The 22960-nt window shown below is 39.8% G+C and overlaps 2 protein-coding genes across 4 annotated transcripts in view; both read left to right on the top strand.

The window, feature by feature from the left end:
• The first annotated feature begins 2531 nt into the window (after positions 1-2531).
• On the top strand, positions 2532-11530 carry ankmy1 (ankyrin repeat and MYND domain containing 1). 2 transcript variants are annotated; one of them, XM_055016959.1, is made up of 20 exons: positions 2532-2929; positions 3124-3270; positions 3360-3554; positions 4363-4413; positions 4491-4729; positions 4848-5064; positions 5304-5465; positions 5770-5906; positions 6154-6646; positions 6734-6915; positions 7026-7197; positions 7285-7425; positions 7518-7625; positions 7990-8097; positions 8180-8302; positions 9036-9137; positions 9470-9635; positions 9860-9926; positions 10064-10218; positions 10521-11530. In XM_055016959.1, exons 1-20 carry the CDS (start codon positions 2708-2710, stop codon positions 10721-10723), a joined length of 3390 nt encoding a protein of 1129 aa, XP_054872934.1. In that variant the 5' UTR covers positions 2532-2707; the 3' UTR covers positions 10724-11530. The 2 variants fall into 2 exon arrangements, with proteins under 2 accessions (XP_054872934.1, XP_054872931.1); XM_055016956.1 differs by having other exon boundaries at positions 2533-2929; positions 9857-9926.
• Positions 11531-12745: 1215 nt separating this feature from the next.
• LOC111588467 (E3 ubiquitin-protein ligase RNF14-like) overlaps positions 12746-22960 on the top strand; it is a 21416-nt gene continuing 11201 nt past the window's right edge. Inside the window, exons 1-7 of one of the 2 annotated variants that reach the window (XM_055016962.1) lie at positions 12746-13060; positions 14186-14316; positions 14467-15156; positions 16788-16866; positions 17025-17231; positions 18249-18421; positions 18601-18759. In XM_055016962.1, coding sequence (XP_054872937.1) covers positions 12907-13060; positions 14186-14316; positions 14467-15156; positions 16788-16866; positions 17025-17231; positions 18249-18421; positions 18601-18750 — 1584 coding nt within the window. In that variant the 5' untranslated portion in view covers positions 12746-12906 and the 3' untranslated portion in view covers positions 18751-18759. Of the gene's footprint in view, positions 13061-14185; positions 14317-14466; positions 15157-16787; positions 16867-17024; positions 17232-18248; positions 18422-18600; positions 22539-22960 lie in introns of those variants that run through there. The other variant, XM_055016960.1, reaches the window with a different exon arrangement.

Below are 22960 nucleotides of genomic sequence, written 5' to 3'. Positions count from 1 at the left end.
TTCCTGTGTTTTCAAAAGGCTAAATAGTTTGTGCACTAGGTTAATGGAACAAACACTATACGGTAGGTTGAATTTATATAAAAGGAATGAAGATATGTTTTTAATTTATGATCTAACTCAGCAACAAAAGGAATGAATGAAAGACTAACTTCAGAAAGATGACATTGCTTATTGGTTATGTGTTGAAAAATAGAAGATCTTTGTAGTTTCACAAATGGAGAATTTAGTTGCAATTAAATCCAGCAAAGAAATTTACTTTGTGTTTGGTTTGCATGTCAAGTAGAGCCAAGGGCAGGATGCAAGTCATGATCTGATTTCCAGTGAGGGTGTCATGTTTGCTAGGAGAACATATCAAAGATCATAGATGTAATTAAAGTAGAAGACAATGCAGCTCTCTTATAGTAGATTTTAAATCAGAATCACATTAAATTTCTATTTGTGTCCAGTTGTAGCAATAAAATAATATACAGTTTATGTTTAGATACATGTACAGTGCCCTTCAAAGGTGTGGCAACAGTGGAGTAAATTGACTGTACTGCTACTGCAGGTGTTTGATTTTTTGATTTTGCTCTATAGATACACAAACGTGGAGCATATACATATAGTATAATATATATATATATATATATATATATATATATATATATTATATATATATATATATATTTTTTTTTTTTTTTTTTTTTTTTTTTTTTTTTTAAATATCATCTTTATAAGAAATCCAGAATTCATTTTGCATCCTGTAAAGATTAATAATCACTATGTTTGTGTTTCAGGGGTCTGTAATGGGTGCCATTAAATCACTGCTGTGTTTTAGCCTGAAGACTACGACTTTATGTTGATGTCCTGTGGTTTTATTGTCTGGTTCTGGCTGGTTATATGCCCTTAAACTACCTACATCTTACTATCTGACCTGAACACACAAACACTAAACTGTGTATCATGATACAATATATTGACTGCATTTATAAGCTGTGAGCATAAGGATTATTGCGCACCTTCTCTGTCTCTTATGTACACTACCATCCAAAAGTTTGGACTCAAAAGTAGTTTTTTTCAATGAAGATAACATTAAATTAATCAGAAATCCAGTCTAGACATTGTCAATGTGGTAAATGACTATTCTAGCTGGAAACGGCTGATTTTTAATGGAATATCTACATAGAGGTACAGAGGAACATTTCCAGCAACCATCACTCCTGTGTTCTAATGCTACATTGTGTTAGCTAATGGTGTTGAAAGACTAATTGATGATTAGAAAACCCTTGTGCAGTTATGTTAGCACATGAATGAAAGTGTGAGTTTTCATGGAAAACATGAAATTGTCTGGGTGACCCTAAACCTTTGAACAGTAGTGTATGTTAATTGGTAATTGGCCACTCTAATTTATGAGGACTTCAGTTTGGATTTTTTTTTTTCTTCCCAGACATTTAAATCATTTAAGGGAGGAATTATTTAAAGGGAAATGAAAAAAAAAGTCACTACTTGTGTGAACTGTGTCACCACCTAACAGTAATTCCACAACAGAGGCTGAAACCAAGCGTAGCAGTGTCAGTTACGGGAAAAGTGTCAGGTGACATATGAACACACACACAGTCACAGAGTGGTCCTGCTTCACTGATCTGACATACAGAAACACTTGCACTTGACAAGGATAACCATGCTCTCTAGCAATGACCCACTTTCAATTTTCACTACCGTTTTATGTCATGCTGCCAGAGGTCTCCAAATAGACACAAACTACACATAGTTCAATTTGGTTCAACAACAAGAAGAGTTTGGTAATACTACTGCAAATTAGCGATCTTATTTGTAACAGCTTAATTTCTAAAGTATATAAGAAGGTCAGCATGATATAGACTTGCCCGCAAAGTTAGCACATCTTAAGACTCTGTAAAGTAACTTAACTTAGTATATTTAATAGTCAAGTAATAGTTATCTATACACACATTTAAAATGCCCCAGATGGACAAAGAATAGTTCTTGAAAATTATTGTAACAAGTTTAACTTAATCCTAAAATATTATTGATTATATAAATTTTTCAGATGTATTTAAATATTAAGGTTGAGAATCTACAATAACCGATATTACACAAATTTACCTAACTAATCTAAATAATAATAGCAGAAGCTACAGTACTATATATTAAATGAATTTCCCTAACTGTAAATATTAAATTTAAGACCCTGTACTCCAGCATTAAGACCCTATATCTACACTGAATTCAATCAAACTACCAGGGAACACGTCAGTTATCCATCAATAAAAAGGTATTAAAATAATTTAATCTCCCATTAATCAGCCTCTCAATACATTCCTAATAAATCCATGGTATTATTTTTGGATGATTAAACTTACTGACACTGAGAAAGTTGTTCCATTTTTAAGGATATTTTTCTAGCATATGAGTTTGAGTTTTTATTGCTTTAATTTGTGGGCATTTGTTCACTTTTTTTTTCAGATTTTTAGTTGTCTTTCGTTTACGCATGCGTGAGAAATCATCCGCCCCACCCGCGCGGACTCTGCTGTTGTCATGACGACCACCGTTTACAGGAAAGTTAAAACTCAAATCTGACCTCAGACAGCTGAATCCCTCTCCTCTAACTAAAAATATTAGTTAATGTAACGCTAACTCTACACTGTCTGTTGCTGTGGTTAAATGGACACAGGTGAATTATCTCCAGGGAGGATACGCCCCGGATAAAATGCTGTCAACGACCTGCGAAGGTGTCGCGGCAGCTGCGGGGCGAGCAGGTCCTGAGCCGGGGACAGGGAGCCACAGACACGGACATGGAGGTGCTTCAGCAGGTGAAGAGAGACGACAAGGACTCGGTGTTCAGAAATGGCCCGACGGCTCCAGATATGAGGGAGAATTTGTAGACGGCCTCAAACACGGTAAAGGAAGGTACACCTGGATTAATGGAGAGGTAATGAGAAATAAACATGATCAACAGTCAACATGTCTCAGTAGCATTTGTCTAGCTTAGCTTAGCGAAACTGTGACAGTCTTTGTGTGAATGACACAAAGTTCTCACTTAAAAAAACATTTTTAGTCCTGTCAGTTTTAATGAAGTTAAATAAAGTTAGCTGCTTTGACTTCTCTGTCTCTTCCTTTGTGTAGTACTATGAGGGCTCTTTCTACAAAGACTACAAACATGGAGCTGGACTGTACTGCTGGCCAACAGGCCACAAGTTCATTGGCAGGTTTTACCTCAACAGAAAGGAAGGATACGGACAGCAAGTGTTCCCTAATGGAGCCACCTTTCACGTGAGCTGAATGCACTGATGACAGATATTTGGATACTTTTTTGCTTATAAATAACAGTTAATAGCAGTATGCCTTAATTCTCCTCTTAGGGTCTGTACCGCACTGACCAGAGGTTTGGTCCAGGTGTGGTCAGTTATCCAGATGGGCAACAGGATGTGGGTCTGTGGCTCGGGGAGCGCTTGTTGAGGTTCTGCACCCCTGTAGAAGAGGGCTTTAGCCTGAAGAACTTCCCTGAATATGCTGCCTACATGGACTCATCTTTCACTGCAGATTCTCTGACTCAGGTACACGCTTAGCATAGGTGAAAAATCTAGACATCTTTATTTTTGTTTGGACTGTATGTTCAGTTTGAAGTAAGGAGGTCTCAAGTGTGTGCATATGCAACCAAAATGTTTTAAACTAAATGTAACTACAGGTCAGAAAAAGTACAGGCACACTTCTATTCTTCAAATAAGTAATGTAATTCACCATTAAAACATTCTCTTCAAAGGCAACATTTCAATCTAAAAGATTTTCCTTGGGCAAGCATCAAAAAGAAAAAGAGATAGTTCTTATAGAGGTAATCTGCTCAAATTATTATCACTGCTGTACAGCAGGTAGGGGTGACACCAGGTGCTCCGGCTTCCTCACACAGTCTGAAGACATGCTGAGGTGATTGTAAATTGTCTGTAGGTGTGAATGTGAGTGTACTTGGTTGTCTGTCTCTCTATGTAGCCCTGTGATAGAGTGACGACATGTCCTGGGTGTCTGCTGCCTTCACCCAAAGTCAGCTGTGATAGATTCCAGCCCCCCAAGTTTTTAGAACGCATTGTGACAGCACCTGAAAAGACATGTTTATTTCTTTTAAAAAAAACTATCAGAAAAATGATGGTTGTCTCGTTAGTAACTGAAACCTTAGATAGTTGCCACAAAAACTCCCATCTGCAACTCCCATCTTCAACCAGGTCTCTTGAAAGAAAAACACAATTTATTTATCACGCCTTTAAAACATTTAGGTTTACACAAGAAGGTTTGACAAATGAGCTTGATGCCCCTCAGTGTGTCTAAATTTGTCCAAAACTCTTAATTGTACCTCTCTCTTCTCCTTACCAGCCACATTGTCACTCCAGTGACCTACAGACAAAACCCAGAACAGACTCCAAGGTAAATTACTGCTATAATGAACTATATGAGCTTTGTGACTTAACTCACTACAGATCAGTTAATTCCTTCATCCTCAGGTGAAAATAGACAGAGGTCTATTGGCAAATGAGAATGCTATCCTTCCCTCCGGCATGGAGAGTTACTCAACAGATGGTGACCACTTGCCGCTTCCTCCTGGCCGAAGAAGAGAGTTGGACCAACACTTTTATGGTGAGCTGTGGGAGCCGGATGCTCATCCATACCAAGGCTATGAGAGGGACCCACTCTCCACTTTGCCCTTACAAGCCCGCATGCAGGCTCACGTGCACAAACACAGGTCAGACATATGTTTTAAAAGTGTTGGTTCAAAACACAGCGTATGAAGTACCAGAAAAAATACCTACACAACTTGTACGACGATGGTAAGGCTGTATGTTTGTGTGTTTGTCTCTCAGACTGCAGGCTGAAAATGTGGGCTGGGACGTGGCAGCCATTCTCTCTATGAACAGGGAGAATTTTGGTCCCAAAGGGCCTCTGGAAGTCCATTCAGAACTTTTGATTCAACACGCCTCTCGAGGAGAACTGCAGGCTGTATCACAGATCCTGCGGACTGGTTTGGTCCACCCTGATGTAGCAGATGCACAAAAACACACTGCGCTGATCGCTGCCACAGTAACATATGATTCATTTTGTTTTGTTTGTTGATTCAGCGGTATGCTAATTGTCACTTTGTTATTGATAAACAGTGAAACCGTTCTGAGGTATAAATTGTCAAACAGTGAACAATTGCAGTTCACAGATACAGCGAGATAAAAGTTTCAGAGGTTGTAGTTTTTAAACTTGATCTTTGGACTAAGTGTCAGAGAGTTTCTCTGACTCTTCTATGTATGTTCTGTTTCTTCACCTCTCAGGTAAACTGCCATAATGATGTGATACACCTTTTGCTGGATATGGGTGCTGATATTGACATGTTGACCTGTGAAGGCATGTCTGCGTTAGCTGTGTGCCATGTCCTCTACTACCCTTTTAAATCTCTGAACACCACTTTGGTTGACCCGCCAGCCAAAACTCCAGTAAGACTGTGCTTAATATTGTTTGTAGAATTGTGTATTAGGTCAGTGTCTATTGTTTGGTCCACCACTATGGCCAAGACTGAAATATATCAACAACTATCAGATGGATTGTCATTAAACTATGTTGAAACAGTCACATATTCAACACAAGTCACAATGACATTTTTGGTCTAACCAAAAATGTAATTTCTTACCAAACTGTACTGAGATATCCAAGGTGCTACCATGGACTAGTCATCCACAGATCTTTTTTTTTTTTTTTTTTTTAAATATTTCAACAGCTTGCATTGTAATGTGCCATCAGGTTGTGGAATCTCTATCTTCATCTGCAAACAGTCTCCAGATCAGCCAAATTGACTTCACTGCAGACACAACTATACACAACAACAGACCTCAAACTACTGAAACAGCCTTGAGGAACCCAAGCCACCTCTCTGACCAGTAGGAATAATTCCAATAACACCTCTCTCACATATCATTTAGTATAAAGTGTATATTATGTATGTCTTGTAATGCACAGTGGATATCTTCCACTGTCAAGAGCTGAGACATAGTAAAGCAAAAACTCTGATAATGGTCTTGTTCATAGATTTGTCACTTCCTACAACTTTGTCATCACCCTTTGACGGTTATGAAGCGTGTCTCTCAAACATGCCAATTTAAGTTCTTTATGTACTCATTTTTTCAGGAAATCAGAAAAACTCTCAGAACACATCTCGCCTCACAGCAGTAAAGTGTCCAGTGACAGTGAGCTCATCACTGAGCGCTGGCTTGGCCTGAACGAAACGCCTGCAGAAACTGAACTCTTACTGGAGGAGGAGAGAAAAGACAGAGATGGAGGGGATAAAGACTGTGAGGAGACAGAAAGAGGAGAAGAAAGCAGCACTGATGAGGATGAGAAAGAAGGCAGTTGTGATCAAACATGGGAAGATGGAGAAAGTGAGGTAAAAGGTATGTTAGAATTTAAAAATGGGGAAGCTAAAGAGAAAGATGTTGGGCTTGTTGAGAGCAGGGAAACTGAATCAAGAAAAGAGGAGCAAGAGCAAGAGAAGGTTAAGGAAGATGTGGAGAATGCAGAGAAGAGAGGTAGTGGAGATGTGCCTGATGTGGATCGTTCCATTGAGGTGCTGGACGGTCACATCACACTGGGGAGTGTGAAGTGGAAAGAAACTCGAGCTAAGGTAGGTTGAAGAGTTCATACTGTATACAGCGCACAGAGATCACATCTTGTAAGTGGTTTGATGAGTTGCTTTATCTGTCTGCTGCAGGGCAAAGACAAAGATCTGGCCCCCAAACAGAGCTTTGACTCTGCCTGTTCACTCAGCAGCTATAACATCCAAGTCACAGAGGAAGTGATGCAGCGCTCAGCAGAAGCGCTGAGCCGTACAGGGTTTCCTCAGTGTTCTGACACACAGGGGACTGTACGCAAAATGGCTGCCTTGAAAATTGAGTCAGTCCTGTTTCTCTGTCACTTCATTTCATATGCTGTTTGTTCTCTTCTGATGATGTTATAGTTCCCTCTGTGTATGTGAACGTTTGATGTGTTGCCTGTGTGATCAGACACCGCGTTCGTTTAAACACCTTGAAGCTGTTATTGGAACGTGGTGCTGATCCCAACGCAGCCAGGGTCCCCTTGCTTGTCCTCTTTTTAGCCATTATGGCTGCTGACACCGAGGCTGTGAGGAGACTGCTGCTGTGTGGAGCTCGCACCGACATTCCCCTCCCACCAGAGGTACAAATTTACATTTTGACATGTCACATCAAAGAGAAAAGTAAAGATATTTATATTTTATCTCTGAATATCTCGTCCTTTCTGTAGAAGAAAGGCTTGTATCCCCTGCATGTAGCTGCAGCACTGCCAGGTCCAGCTGGTCCCAGAATCACAGAGCTGCTGCTGCACACTGTCCCTGACCCCGACACCCGGGCATGTGACCAGGACGAGATCTATGAGCCAGATAGGGTGTGTGTGATTTAATGCAGTAAATTTTATTAGAATCCTTAGTAGTAAATGTGTTGCTGTTATTACAATCAGTAAAAAAGTGTTTTTTACAGATATGCATGAAGACTGAGGAGCCTCTAAGCTTCAGTGAGAGCCCACATCTCAAAGAAGGAGGCCGAACTGCCTTACATGTGGCCTGTCAGAGAGACAGTGACTATCTGGTCAGTGAATACTGTACACACACAGTCTCTCCCATGCACACCATCATTCATATGAAACACGATGCTAAAAGACTGTTGAAATCTATAACATCGCATGATAACTGACTAATTTATTTACCCAGGGTCACAGAATGCCAAAGGATACATTTTACACACAAAAATGCAAGGAATAGATTCTGTCATTTGACTTTGAACAGTGGTGTGGGTTTCATTTTTTCAGAAAAAAAAATGTCTATTTTCCTTACCGCTAAATGAAATCTTTGCTTGAATTTTGACTTGTACGATGTTTGCGAAAGGCAATATTTTTAAAAATTTTCTCACAGTAAGATTCTGATATATTGAAATTACTTGTGTATTTTTCTAGAATGCCAGTAAAGTGGTGGCCCTCTTGGTCTCTCACAGCGCCAGCACAGAGCTCCTGTGGAGTGGACACTCGCCTCTGTCCCTGGCTATAGCAAGTGGAAATGAGCTGGTACAGCCCCTCCACACACACACATTCACACATGCACAACAGACCTCACTTATCCCCAGACCTGTTCCTTTTCTTTGCTCAGGCGGTGGAGGAGCTGCTCAAGGGAGGTGCAGATCCCAGCATACCCCTGGGCTGCAGGGTGGGCAGTGCTCTATGTGCCCTCGCCAACATCAACTATTACTTAGGTGGCAACAGAATTCAACTGGTAAAAAGACACACATACACACAATTTTATATGTTAAAATGTCTGTCAAAATAATGTTTAACATCCTCAAGGCATGCTGCAGAGTAAAAGTTTTCACCACTAACCACCTAAAAAAGTGCTTTATGCATACAGTCAATTTATTTAACTACTGACTTTTCATACAACATTTGTTAGGCATTTCTGAACTTTTTGTGTATGTTTTTGTAAAGAATAAAACTAAGATCAGAAACCTGGAAAAGAAAAAACAAAGCATGAGCATATACTTGTGCCTCATGTTGGCGAGCAGGTAACATGAACATGAAACCGAATTAGTCACAGCCACAGTAAATTTTTGCCACTGGTTAGCAAACAGCTAAACTATTAGCAATATTCAACACAGCCATTCATCACCAGCTTCTTATTGAATCTGCCTGCACGACCTAACCAACCACTCTGCTGGTCTATGCTGCTATAGTAATAGAACGAACCCTGAAAATTGAGCTAAGAGGAGGTGAAAGTCTAGTTTCCTCTCAGACCACTTGAATTACAATAAGTTGAAAGGTGATTATGTAAGTTGCGGAACTGTGCGAAAAATATACTGCCTAGCTCAGCTTTAATTTAACTCAGTACCTGTTACTGAAATTACTGTTTGTATTCAAGACAAAATAAACATTGGAAAAGTTTTTGTGCCTGTATCTTCTTGACAAAAGCAGTTGCTATGTTAAGTTAAATCTTGCGTCTGTTTTTTATATAGTTGGAGATGTTAGCTAAGGCTGGTGCAGACATCTTGATGCCAGTTACGATGGGTGATGTTGTTGGAACTGCCGTCGACTATGCACACTACTCTTTCAACCAGGTAACACAACCAACTGTAAATACTCTGTTGACTGTTACACCTTTCACCCGGAGCCAATCTAATGCAAAAAAATTCAAAATAACTTCAGAATGATTAGTTTTTGTTGATACTGACACTAGAGTAATGGTTTAAGTTTGTGGTTCTTTTTGAAGCCACATTTAGTGACATTGTAGCACTGGAGTACATTGTATTGACAGATGCGTCTAATATTTCAGAGCTTTCATGTGTACCAGTGCTGGAGAACAGTGAAAAAGCTTTTTGTTTTGCTGACTTACTGAGCTGCTGCATAATTCACCTGAGTAGCTGTCTGCTTGTTACATGTTACTATGTAGGACTTGCGTATTGCCAAAACTCCTTTCCATGTTCTGAACATGCGGGAGAGGGAAATATTCAAAGCACGACGCCAGCTGCTGAGCAAGATGGGAGATTTGTTGAGACGGGCTGCTGGCCAGAGGGAGAAAGAGCATCTAGAGAGAGAAGAACACCTCACACTGAATAGTCAGTGAAATGGATTTATATCTTTAGAAGGCAAAACAAAGAGTGTTTACTTTATTAGTGTCTTTGCATATGGCTATCAATAATATTGTCTGTGTGTGTGTGTGTGTGTGTGTGTGTGTGTGTGTGTGTGTGTGTGTGTGTGTGTGTGTGTGTGTGTGTGTGTGTGTGTGTGTGTGTGTGTGTGTGTGTGTGTGTGTGTGTGTGTGTGTCTGTGTGTGTAGCAGGTACCAGTAGACCAGGAGGAGAGCTTTCCAGCCATGAAGGCTTACAAGAGAAAGCAGAAAACCTCAGGTATACATATGTACACATTCATGTAAAATGCCTGTCTGTTTTCTTTGATCAACTTTCTGTCATTTAAAGCCATACTTTGTCTAAATCTTACTTTCATTAGTCTATTTCCAACTCTCTGTTTGCAAATCTTTCCTTAGGAAACCAAAGTTTACGTTCTGCTATCACTGTGGCCGCTCTGTGTCTGTGAAGCTGAGTGCATGTAGCCGCTGCAACAAGGTCTTCTACTGCTCCAGGACCTGCAAACTTAAAGCCTGGGATCAAGGACACAAGGAGGAGTGTATCCGGGTGTCAGGTGGGAATCGGGCTGTCTCTTTCCAACAGTTACAATCCAGCAAACCCAAACAGCACCAGCCCCGAAATCTTACCCAACAAGCACCAAAGCTTAGACCAAAGTACCGCTGAGGAAACCTTTAATAAAATGACCATATGTGACTTTGTCATAGTGTTGTGAATCTATATTTAGTTACTGACAGATAAAATTGTGCTTAAGATAACAATAGATGATGTACAGTATCTGGGAAATGCTAATATTGTTTTATCTTCTGGATGAACAGAGCTTGTAAATACTTTGTCTGTCTCTCTCTCTCACACCAGCCTCTGCTGATGGCATCAAGAAGAGTGTTGTGTTTAAATCCCCAGCAGTCCCCAGGCCCCCGACTGTCACGTCAAAATCTAAAACAGTCCCCAGGCCACTGAGTGCCAAGTTGAAATCCCACAGATTACCCGAGCCTTTGAGCATGGCAGAGAAGGTGCTGGAGGACCAAGTCAACCTGAATGAAAACTACAGCTTCATCTGATGGACACTAAAAATTCACATCTTTACTAAATGCTGACTTTATCTACCTAATTTAACAATGCATTTTTCTTACATCACTTCATCAGAATTGACATATTTATGTTTCATTTAGCATATTTATACAGTTGTTTTGCAATCTGAAATAGTTTTTAATTAATAATGCAGTATTGTCTGTTTCTGCTCGTGCTATTGCCAATGACAAATTTGCGAATTCTGAATGGGTGAATCCAGTGAGAACCAATACAAGATTTTAATACACAATGTTTTTTACGGTTAAGTGTTTGGACGAATGGTTTCATTTTTGCTGGTCTTCACTTTCATAATATTTACTGGTTGTTTGTTGAATGACTTCAGTAAAGCAGGACAAAATAGTAAAATGTTCTTCAGATTGTGTATTTTGGTCTTTGACATCAAATTCAGTCTAGTTTTAAGCTTTTAAGTTGAAGTCATTCTTGTTTCTAACTTGGTATTGAAGCACATACCATATAATATTCTGTTATATATTGCATTATAGTTGCTTTGGCCTGTCTGCCTTGTCTCTGCTACTTACACTAGGCACATATTTAGGCACCATCTTATCTTTACTGAATCCAGCATTCCAAATACAAGTCTTCTACATGTTTAGGTTAGTTGCTGTGAATGTAACATAATGCATCACAAACTGTAAAGTTAGCATTAATTGCCCTGTTTGCCTGGGGACTGTACCTTTGTAACTACTGGCTACACTGATATTAGATTTGGATGTTTCTAGCACCACCATCAGGTCAACTTTTCACTCGGCTACAATAAAATCCTGTTTACTGAAGTATCCTTTCACGACAGAATAATTCTTATTTGTGTCTCTCGCTTAACTTTGCATATAAAACATTCTAATAGATTTACTTGAAATACTTTAATTGTTCCATTGGGATAACATTACACCCTCATCATTTCACTATTAATGCCTTTCCTGTAGCACCACCCTCAGGATAAATGTTACACAAAGCATTGTCAGTATATTTTAGTTACACTTAAAAACAAGAGCAGCATGTGTTTCTGTGGGAATGCAGTCAAGGTTTAATCTTCTAGTTAGATTTTCTACAAGTAGTAGCCAATAGGGCTCCTCCAAAGTGACACAATAAACTTTAAGGTCTTGAGTTGACTGATGGGACTGAGGAGAGGTAAAGGAGGTAAAAACAAGTTTGAATAAATGTTGAGATTTCCCTCTAATCTTTATGTGTGAAATTTTGCTTGAGTTAAAACCTAAGTAACTGATGAGGTAAAGCAGAGAGATCAGTGGCACAGAATGGAGATCAGTTTCAGGAAAACATCAGTCTGCAGAAAAGCTTGTCCATGAGCAGCATTGGAACTTCCAGCAAGATCTGAAACATTTAGCCAAAGTGGTCAAGGAAATGGTTAGAAGAAAATAATATGCACATTTTGGAACAGCCTGGCCAGAGTCCAGGCCTGAATTCAGCCAGAATCTGTGCAGGGAACTAAAGACCAAAATGATGGACTGGAGGCCTTCCGACCAAAAAGACCTTGAGATTGTCCAAAGAGAAGAAGAGAACAAAATCCTAATGGAGACATGAAGAAAGCTTGTTACTGTTTGATTCATCTGGTGGCAAATACAGTCTTTGTCAATGGTTATTAACAAGTTCTATATTATAACATTATATTGTACATGGTATTTGTAAAAATAAATGACACTGCAATAATTATACATATAATAGATAACACAATGACCTACTCTCTTTTGTCACTGTTTATGTCACTTCACACCTATTGATCAACTGAAAATTCACGATAAATCCATATTCAGGATGGGAATGAATGATTTTGGGCTCCACTGTAAGTTATCTCTTCAACATTCATTAAAATGTCTTATCTGGTGTTTCAATACATCCCTCAGATCTCCATAACAACACAATAATCTGGACTATTATTAGATTATTGTAAATAGGCTCGTCGGTGGTTTAATGATCTGCCTGGTTTACTGCGTGTGTTGTTTCCTGGCATTGCACTGAGGTGAGTCAGAGGAGGGACGGAAACGGACCAGGAAAACACTGACTGGAGTCACAGCGAGGACTAACAGCTACTTTATACTTTATATTTCTACTGCTTCTGTCCAAACGTCGACTACAGCTGGAGTCCAAGTATTTAAAAGGAGATTCAAACGAGCAGCTTCTGTCCAGGGGCCGGAGAATGAACACGGATCTGGAGGAGCAGGAAGACGAACTGCTCGCTCTGCAGAGTATCTTTGATTCGGAGGAGTTCGTCCGAGATGAGTCGAAGTCTGCCGGAGAAATCCGAGTGTCTGTTGAGCTTCCCGCAGACTTCAATGTGGTTCTGAAAGAAGGTAAATAAGACAATTATAGAGCGTTAAATATGTTGTGCGGATAATAGAAATATATTGTAATACAAAACGTAAGACGTTGTTGCTGCTCACATTATACTTCTGTATAATTTAGATTAATTGCTCATCCTAAGCACATAGAATGATGTAATCTATGGCAACACTTTAACATGTACCCAGCAGCCTTAATAATAACTGTAGATGTCAACAACTGCTTTCTGACTGCTTACATTTTTAACCCTTGTAGCACAAAAATACTCGTTTCCTCATTTCCACTCATTTCCTCCCTCTCCCCACACGGCACTCATCATTACCGTAATGCATGTAATAGCACAAGAAAGCCCCGTTTCGCAGCTTTCAGGGGCAGTTTGAATGATTAAAATTGCACGAAGTAGCGAGGAGTTACAGTAATTTGAAATACACATGCGCCGCGGTGTCACCGGTGATCCCTGTGGTTTTAAAAGGGTTGAACCAACATATTCATGATAACAGCCATTTTAATTAAATTAATTTCTCACCAGTCAGAATGTTAACTTTTAATTTTCTTTTTGTGAAAATATAGACATCTGTAGCTTCATTATGACTAGTCAACTTTTACCACTGACTTCTTTTCAAACTCACTTCCACTTGTCTACAGTTCAATTCAGATACATTGGAAGTCCAAGTTGACATATCTATAATGTAATTACGATCAGTTTTAATTCTACTAAATGATATCTACCTCTCAGTTCTCATTAGTCAACATGTTCATTATTTATAACACTTTAACTGTCACTAGTGGAGATGTCAATTTTTGATATTCTAGATTCAAGACAGTTTTAAAAACAATTAGAGATTTCATTTCTTTCAAAAGCTAAATATAACCCTTAAAAATAACATCAGTAAAAAGAGAATTGAAAGAAAAATGGGGCAATATTTGAGTAAGTTCATTTTTTATGCAAAACTAATTTTTTTTCTTTTCAGCAAATATACGTTCTTCTTGTATCTTTAAGCAGCACCATTTCCCCATTTTATCTGTACTTTCCCTCCCCTGTCAAATCCACTTAAGTTGATAAAAATCAAAATAAACAATACTATCTATATTGTGTGGAGGACTTTGCTCATCTTGTGATGTTTTTCTTCCTGAAGGTGATTCTCTGAGGCAGTATGAGATTTCATTCCTCCCACCCCTGCTTCTGACATTTGACCTCCCCCAGGACTACCCGTCCTCCTCCCCTCCCTCCTTCACCCTCACCTGCAGCTGGCTGACTCACCCACAGGTAAACAACACGAGCAATGTGGGTCAAATGAAACAATACTGGCCATCAGTACAGCTTTCCAGTGTGTGTGAGGGTCGCTAAGAGAGATAAATGCAGATTGCAGAGGTTCAATAAAGATTACATCAGTTTATTTCCTATCTCCTCCTGCAGCTCCATGCATTGGGTGTTCAGCTCACTGATCTCTACCAGGCCACTAGGGGCGCTGTGGTGCTCTTTTCCTGGGTGCAGTTTCTCAGAGAAGATGCTCTGAAGTTTCTAGACATCCACAGTGTGCTGGAGCTTCCATCTGATGAACACAACACAGAGCTCTGTGACCAGGACAAAGACAGTGCTACTCTCTCAGAACCAAATAATATTGAACACACTCCAACGTCTGAACCCACAGATGACCAACACTGTGATGTGTCAGATCCATGTGAACCACACCTCCCTGGATCATCTTCGCAAGTTCAGGAGAATCCTTCAACCTCAGATGGGATCAGCACAGACTCTCAGGGAGCTTGTGCTTTAGACTCTCATCAACAGACTCAGACCAGAGATTCTTCTCCAAACAAACACCAAACCTCTGATCTCTCTATAACTCCATCACAAGCTCTCATGTCCCAGATTTTGCTCTACAATGCAGCTCAGAAACAGAAACTGTTTACCACCACCTTGTTTGACTGTGGTGTTTGTTTCATGAGCTGGCTCGGTTCAGAGTGTGTGCAGCTCTTCCAGTGTGGCCACATCTTCTGCAAGCCATGTCTGGGCAAGTTCTGTAAGGTCCAGATAAAAGAGGGGAACGTCCGAGGCGTCACCTGTCCTGAGGCAGACTGTGGTGGCAGCCCTACACCTGCACAGGTACAGTCACACTCATACATCTGTTCTATTGTCTTTTATGTATTTCTATGCAGGTAAACATTAAGACAAGGCCTGCTTAAGAGACCTAATGTAGATTTTACTGGTTTGTATGCATCACTTCTTTCAGGCGCCAAAATGTGGAGGACATTGTGGGTCCGATATACAACATATACCAGTGTGTGAGCTTCAGTTTTTAATAGAGTCTGATGGTCCCTCAAATGGGACTGAAGGAGTGGGTGTGCAAAAGCCTCACCCAGTTTAACACCTCAAGCCCAATGACATCCAGTTATCAACAACTCAGATCCATATTAAAACAGATCCATTCAGTTCCTAACTTTGGATCATGTGGTGACAGCACAACTAGGGGATCAATGTCATGACATGGATTGAAACTGAAAACAAAAGCATTGAAGGCCTCAAATCTAATAAAAATATTTTGCAAGACAGACGTAAGCTTTAAGTGCTTGCATCACATTTCGATCAGCTCGATCAGATCAAAAACTGTAATCTGTGCAACCATTACTTTTTACCATTTTCTTTTGCCACAGCTACAGGACACATTTTAAGAGATTCACATTTGTGTCTCTGTTTCATAGTTTGATTACTGTTATTGTGGATCTAAGCTGAGTGGAGCTTCACAAAGATGAACCTTGGCCACATCTCATTCTGTCGGATCTCTCAGCAGCACAGAGTTGCCTCCACTGTTAGAGACATAATGTGGACTGAGCAGGACATGTTGCAGAGAAAAAGCTTCTTTGACATTTCTGACATCCACATTCATATATGCCTCACATTAGCAGGAGGGAGATAAAGCTGGAAACTGAACTCATCTGACCATAGAATCTTCTTCCAGTTCCTGGCTGTCCATTGCTTGTGTGCTTGGGTCCAACAACGGCAGGTTAACCTCTGTCTCTCATTGATCAGGGGCTTCTTGACAGCCTTGTAGGACCTGAAGCCATGATCTAAAAGTCAGCTGGACACCAGTTTGGTTTGACCACTGCTGCTGAAGCTCCTGTGATGTCATTCAGCAGTTTCCGTGCACATGTGGATCAGGATGCGATCATTTCTTGCTGAAGAAACCCTTAGACGCCCAGATCTTAGTTTGTCTTCCAAGCTGTTGCTTTGTCTGTATTTCTGCAGAGTGGATCCAACTGCATCTGCACTTCCTGGCTATCTGGTGGCAGCTGTAGCCTTCCTGGATGAGAATCTGTATCTTCAGGTGTATTTTCCTTGTTTTAACCATTTTTGTCTCTGAAGAACTTTCAGATGTGCTGACTTTATATAGACACAACGCACAGCAACAAAAGTTGTCTTTTAATAAAAAGCACGACCTTCATTAGTGGATCACTGGTACCAAAATGACCCAATACTCAAAATTTCACATGTATTTTTAATGGAACCAATCAATTTTAAGTTTTTAATATATTTTTCAGGATTTATTTAGTATTTGGCTGTGACTGTACTAAAATAATTTGCACTTGAAGATCTAAGAGTGATTCTTAATGCAATATTTCACAAATGCACGGGGTGTCCGAAAACGTTTTTTCCACCACTGTATATTGAAAATCTCTTTTTTCTTGGCATTTGGATTTGAATGAAGTCCTTTGACCTCTTGTTCTCCTGTTTGGTAGGTGAGGAGTCTGGTAGGAGAGGAGCTGTTCAGCCGCTATGATCGCCTCCTGCTCCAGTCAACTCTGGACCACATGGCTGGTGTGTTTCTCTGACATTGTTGTAAAAATGTACAACTGTATTCAAAGTCTTTACATGTTGTCCAATTTTTCTGGCAGAAATGCTGGTCTTATGTATAAAAAAGCAATTTCCGAGTCTCTGCTCATGTCTGTTCTCTTCTCTTCTGTTCTTCCTCCCAGATGTGACGTACTGTCCTCGGAATTCCTGTGGTTCGGCTGTCATTGTGGACACGTCCAGCACTGCAGCAATGTGCTCTGTGTGCAACTTTGCCTTCTGTGTCAAATGCAAAAAGACCTACCATGGAGCACAGGACTGTCATACAATGAAGACAGAAAAGGAAGACATAATTCCACAGCGAGGCTACGCCAGTCTGCCACAATCAAAAGGTACACATGGATATAGTGTAGCTGCAGGAAAAATGTTCAAAACAAGGATCATTAAGATCACAATATTCAGTAATAAGTACAACAACAAGTGTTGTTTGAATATTTGACACCTAAACTGAGCCTTGCTTCATGACAGAGAATAAAAAGCTCTTTATTCATCAGCACTTAAAAGCAGGAAGCAGAAGAAGCAGGGTGGAGATGTCCCAGTTTTAAGCCTCCTGTCAATGCTCTGCTCCATTTTTGCATAAATGTAAAAGTATCATCCTTTGTGGAGGATTAAGGCTACTTTTCATCTCTCACAAGTAGAGTTGAAATGATGATTATGCATGATTAATGGATAATGATTAACTGATTAGTTGATCAGCAGTTGAACAGAATATTAACTAGCACTTATTTAGATAACTGACAATTTTCAAGCAAAATGCATTAAATCACTATAAGTGAGTGAGTAAGGATTTAAATCTATAAATCAGTATTAGGTGCAAAAGAGCTGAAGCTATAATATATAAATATAATAATATATATATATATATATATATAATATATATAAGTTGTATGTAACTCTTACTAATATTTTAAGTTAATAGACAGTATTTTTTCTGTACCTAAAACTAAAGAATATTTATCTTGTCCTCATTGATTAGTGAATTTACAGTGAACTAGATAAAACTCTGAACCAACATGGTGCAGTAGAAGAACTGTGGTTTTAGAATTAGCAGCTCTGCAGCCTGGGTGACCCACAAATATTTATTAGTCATGATTTAAAGCTTACTGACTCATAGAGTCACTAAACTAGCACTTTAATTCTATGAGATATGAATTCTATGAAATAGTTTTATGCAGCAGTGGAAGCAGATGACATGCTGCTGGCTCATATTTTGATCATATAGACAGTTACATGTTAACAGCAACAGTCCTGGGTCAAGCTTTAACTACAGAACCATTACTGGTTGAATATCCAGTCTCTGTGGACGTTGATGTGTCTGAAGCTGTTGTCTGTGTTGCTGTGTGTCTCAGAGGGGTTGAAGGCTGTTTGGGACGACTATTCCAGCGCCAGCAAGGAGAGGAAGCGCATCCTGGAGAGAAGATACGGCCGTGATGTCATGCAGGGAACTCTGACTATGTGGCTGAGTGATGACTGGATAACCGATAATTGCAAGCACTGTCCTCACTGCTTCTGTAAAATACAGGTATTTATTTATCCCCCAGTTTCTATTCCCCCAAACACAGAAACCCATGAGCACAGATAGTCACATCTCTCCAAACACCTTTAAACTGTTGGTTTAATATTCAAATTAATTCAGAGAGAATTTCCATTTCCATTTCAGTTGTGTTTCTGACTGTTTTGTGGTTGTGTTTCGTGTTGCAGAAGATCAGTGGATGCAACGTGATGACATGTACTCGGTGTCACCAACTGTTTTGCTGGGCCTGCCTCACCAGACTGGAAAAATATGGATCCGATCACTTTCAGAGCAGTGACTGTGTGCATTATCCCCTAGATTTTGCATACAGAGCCTGATTTACACAGGTATTTGCATCAGTAATAATAATGTGGAGCAATTTGTTTCAGCCACAGTTTAAAATATTTGAGACTACATGGTCTTTTAATGCACATGGGCTAAAAAGTGAAATAATTTTCTTCGTCAGAAATTTGAATTTGAAAACTGACAGCCATACTGTGTCATACTGTGTCTCGGTCAGTAGAGGGCACTAAATAACAAGAATGACAAAACAACTTGGACATGCTCACATCTAACATTACAAGAGTTTACCTCGATATCCAATTAAAAATGTGCTTTGTCTATCAATATTTGTTTATCTAACAATACTCTGCTGTAAGCTTTACTGCGACAATCTTATTTATAAGTTGAAAAAGATAAATAATCTATAAAACTGATTGCCCTGTTTGCTTTTTCTGAAGCAAATTGAGGATTTATACCGGTTGTCCCACCAGGTATGATTAGGATACTTGGCAGGGCTGCAGCTGAGTATTCAGTCTGTATTTTTTTCAAATAATTGGTCTACAAATTCAGAAGCATAGTGCCCAGAGCCTATGGTGATGCCTTCAGGTGTTTAGTTCAACCAACAGTCCAAAAACAGAAGATATTCCCTCTGTCATAAAAGGCTAAGAAAAAGCAAATATTGTTGCACTTTTCTTGACTGTTGATCAGTCAGTCGATCACCTGATTAGATGTTGTAACATTCTTTGCAGCTCTAGTGCTTCAGGAAACACTTTTCAAGGTACTTGCAAAGTTGATAGGAGTTTTCAATGTGCAATACATGTACTGTGGTGATGTTATGAAGCTATAAGACAAAAGTGCACTGTAAAATTATTTCATTATAACCTTTGAGCATGGAAAGAGGGCTGACACTTTCACAGCTATAGATACTGTACATGCGGTTGTAAAGACTGCAGGGAAAGCCTCAAACTGCTGCTCTGCACAGTCTATACAGGTTTTATTTCCCTTGAAACAGCAGCTTACAGGTAGTTTTTGGGCGTTAGGCATCCACTCACTCATTGATTTCCTGTTTTTGAAACGTCCCCCTCCCTTCCTCCCCTGTTCTGTCATAACAGTGGAACAAAGACCAGAGTTGCATGTCCCCAGGCTGCCCGCGGCATGATCGGAAATCTGCAGCTGTCTCTCATATTAAGCCAAAGTGTTTGTGTTCCTGTGTCTCTTCCAGGAAAAATCCCATGTCTCTACACAGGGGTCATCACTTCCTCATAAATGTCTAAACAACTGTTTGCCTTACTGACCTGCGGTGCTGTAGCAGGGCCTGGAGGACTGTAACTCAGACTCCTACTGTGGTTGTGCTTGTCCAGCCTCTTGGTGGTTCCTGTGAGACTGAAAATAGGATTGAAAAGACTCACAGAAAATATTGATATCAAGGAACTTAACGGAGCAGTTAAAACATGCTTAGAAAATATAAGAAGGCACTTGAGGAAAACAGGAACAAAAACTGACTAGTTGATTTAGGATTAAGAAAAAAACTGCATGGTGAGTAAATAATGCAGAAGTCTTGTTCACAGGAATCTTACAGACTTACGCTGCATTGGCTTTTGCATCAATCCGAGCAAGATTTGAAGAAAGACTAGCAATAGATCTTTTGCACCCAGGACATTTAACTTGTCATAGAGAAGTGCAGCTGAGATAATTATTTTTATATAAGTGCTTTACCTGCCATCATCAGCAACAATGTCTGCTGTGAAGAAGTCTATCATGTCATACGTCCGGCAGAGAATGTCCAAACTATTCCTCATTTAAACGTGAAGAAACCACTAGCAGCACAGACTGATCTGCTACCTCAGCTGTACACCTAAAGATGTAACACTTATCAGTTTTTTAATTAGCTTTAAATCCATACTGAACTACATGGAGCAGAAAACCTGCTGCTGTGCTGAAGACTGCAGTTTGACAGTGTCACACATGAATCCATCATCTGTCAAATGAAATAACAGATTGGTCAAAGGTGCAACAGGCACTAATCCACATGGAGCTTTACAGCAGGAGTTGATAAAGCTGTGCTCATGTCCACACCAACACATCGAGTTTAAAACACACAGCAGATGTTTGGTGTGTTCCTGCAGGACGTACTAAAACGCTTCATTTTCACTGGAGGAGGTCTTTAAATCTTCTTGGTATGGAACCATCCCCACCCCAACCCCTCCTGTTATCCCTCATCCTCCTCATCCCCACTCTCACCCCAACAAGTCGAGGCAGATGGCCGCCTTCCCTGAGCCTGGTTCTGTCAGAGGGGTGTTTTTCCTCCTCGATAACGGTTTTTTGTTCCTTCTCACCGTTGTGGACTGCTTGCTCACAGGGAATCCAAAGGCAACCCTGGATTACGTAATTCTCCATTCTTTGTTTCAAATTCATGTGAAGTTCTATTAGAAGACATATGTTGTGAATTTGTGCTATATAAATAAAACTGAATTAAAGTGAAGTAAACAAATAACAGATGATAAGAAATATGAATTACAGTTACATCAAAGTGCAGAGCTGCCTTTTAACATTCCACATTTGCAATTAAATAAGATGGGACCATCAGTGTGATCCATTTACCCCTGTGGTATTGTGATTTAAAAAGAATATTTTTTCCTTCTATTTCCTGTATGATTTTGAAACTTTCCCTTACAGATCATGTAGCTCCTATGATCACTAAAATGAAATATTCTGTATTATATTTTATTATATAGTAGTTATGCCTCCAACCAACTGTGTTTTGTGTTATAATACACTGCTCGGCCAAAAAAAAAAGTTGCACACCCTAATATGTTGTTGGACGGCTTTTAACTTTGAGTACGGCACTCATTCTCTGTGGCATCGTTTTGATAAGCTTCTGCAATGTCACAGCATTGATTTCTGTTTAAAGATGCATTCATTTTTCACCAACATCTTATATTGATGATGGGAGAGTTGGACAAAGTCTTCTCCAGCACATCCCAAAGATTCTCAGTGGGGCTGAGGTCTGGACTCTGTGAGGCCAATCCATGAGTGAAAATGACGTCACATGCTCCTTGATCCACTCATTCACAATGTGAGACTCATGAATCCTCACATCGTCATCTTGGAACATGTCCATGCCATCAGGGAAGATAAACTACATATTCAGGTAGTCAGCTGACAGGTCGCCAGTCTATCGCAGGGCTACATATAGAGACAAACAATCACGCTCGCATTCACACCTACAGGCAATTGTGGAATAATCAGTTAACCTCAGCATATTTTTTATACTGTGGGAGGAAGGCGGAGTACCCAAAGAAAACCCACGCATGCACAGGCAGAACATGCAAACTCCATGTAGAAAGATCCCGGGAAGGCGGGGATCTTCTAACTGCAAGGCAAAAGTGCTAACCACCACACCACTGTGCAGCTCCTCACTGCATCAGCTAGGGTTAAATAAGTTGTTGCAGCTGAAACATATTCATCACTACAGTAATTTTCCAATGGAAGGCTCTTACCTATTTGCTCAGTTATATCCAGGTGGTGACAGGCAGTGTTTGTTTCTTTCTTCTGCTGAATATATAGTTTCACAACTGCATGATATGTATCTACTCTCAGGTTCTGATTTTACTGGATAGTTAAGAATAATTTGTGTTTAGAACTGCTGTGTATTTGCAGTTTGACAAATCAGACCACAACATCCCAGAGTGCTGGTCCTGGGTCAGTCTGCCTGTCTTGAGAAACACAGACTTCTACATTTATCAGTGGAGATGTGATGTTTGTGTGTGTGGGATTCATTTTTTTCAATAAACTGGTTCAGTCTGCTTCATATTGATGTCTGACTGAAGGAGAGAACCATCAATCATCCACTTGGTCAGTCTGTTTGAAGCAAATGCGTCCTGAGTCTTTCTGGACCAAAGTGAGTGATGCAAAGCAGAGAACTGTTATCTGTTATTGAGTCTGTTTATTTGCTAGTTTCATGTAGAGTTGAAATGATAAAAATGTGTGTATTATAAACCAGCAGCAATGTACCTGCAGCATTTGGAGGCATGAACTGTTCAGAGGAGTTATTAATATGAAGGTACAAAATCCCATACAAGATAAGAGTCATTCATGTCCATGTATAATTTAAAAATGTTCCTCTAATAGCAGAGCATTTATGAGCAGAGGATATTAGAGGTGAAAGCAGAAATCTAAGCTTCTGTCACTTCTCATTGCTTGTTTGAGTAGGAAATAGATGTATTTTTCCTGACATTTACAGTAACTCTGCTGTGAGTACAGCAG

The sequence above is a fragment of the Amphiprion ocellaris genome, chromosome 2, assembly GCF_022539595.1.
Source record: "Amphiprion ocellaris isolate individual 3 ecotype Okinawa chromosome 2, ASM2253959v1, whole genome shotgun sequence".
NCBI classification, from domain to species: Eukaryota; Metazoa; Chordata; class Actinopteri; family Pomacentridae; genus Amphiprion; species Amphiprion ocellaris.
Note: the sequence above shows the minus strand (reverse complement) of the source record. Positions and strands in the feature narration are given on the sequence as shown.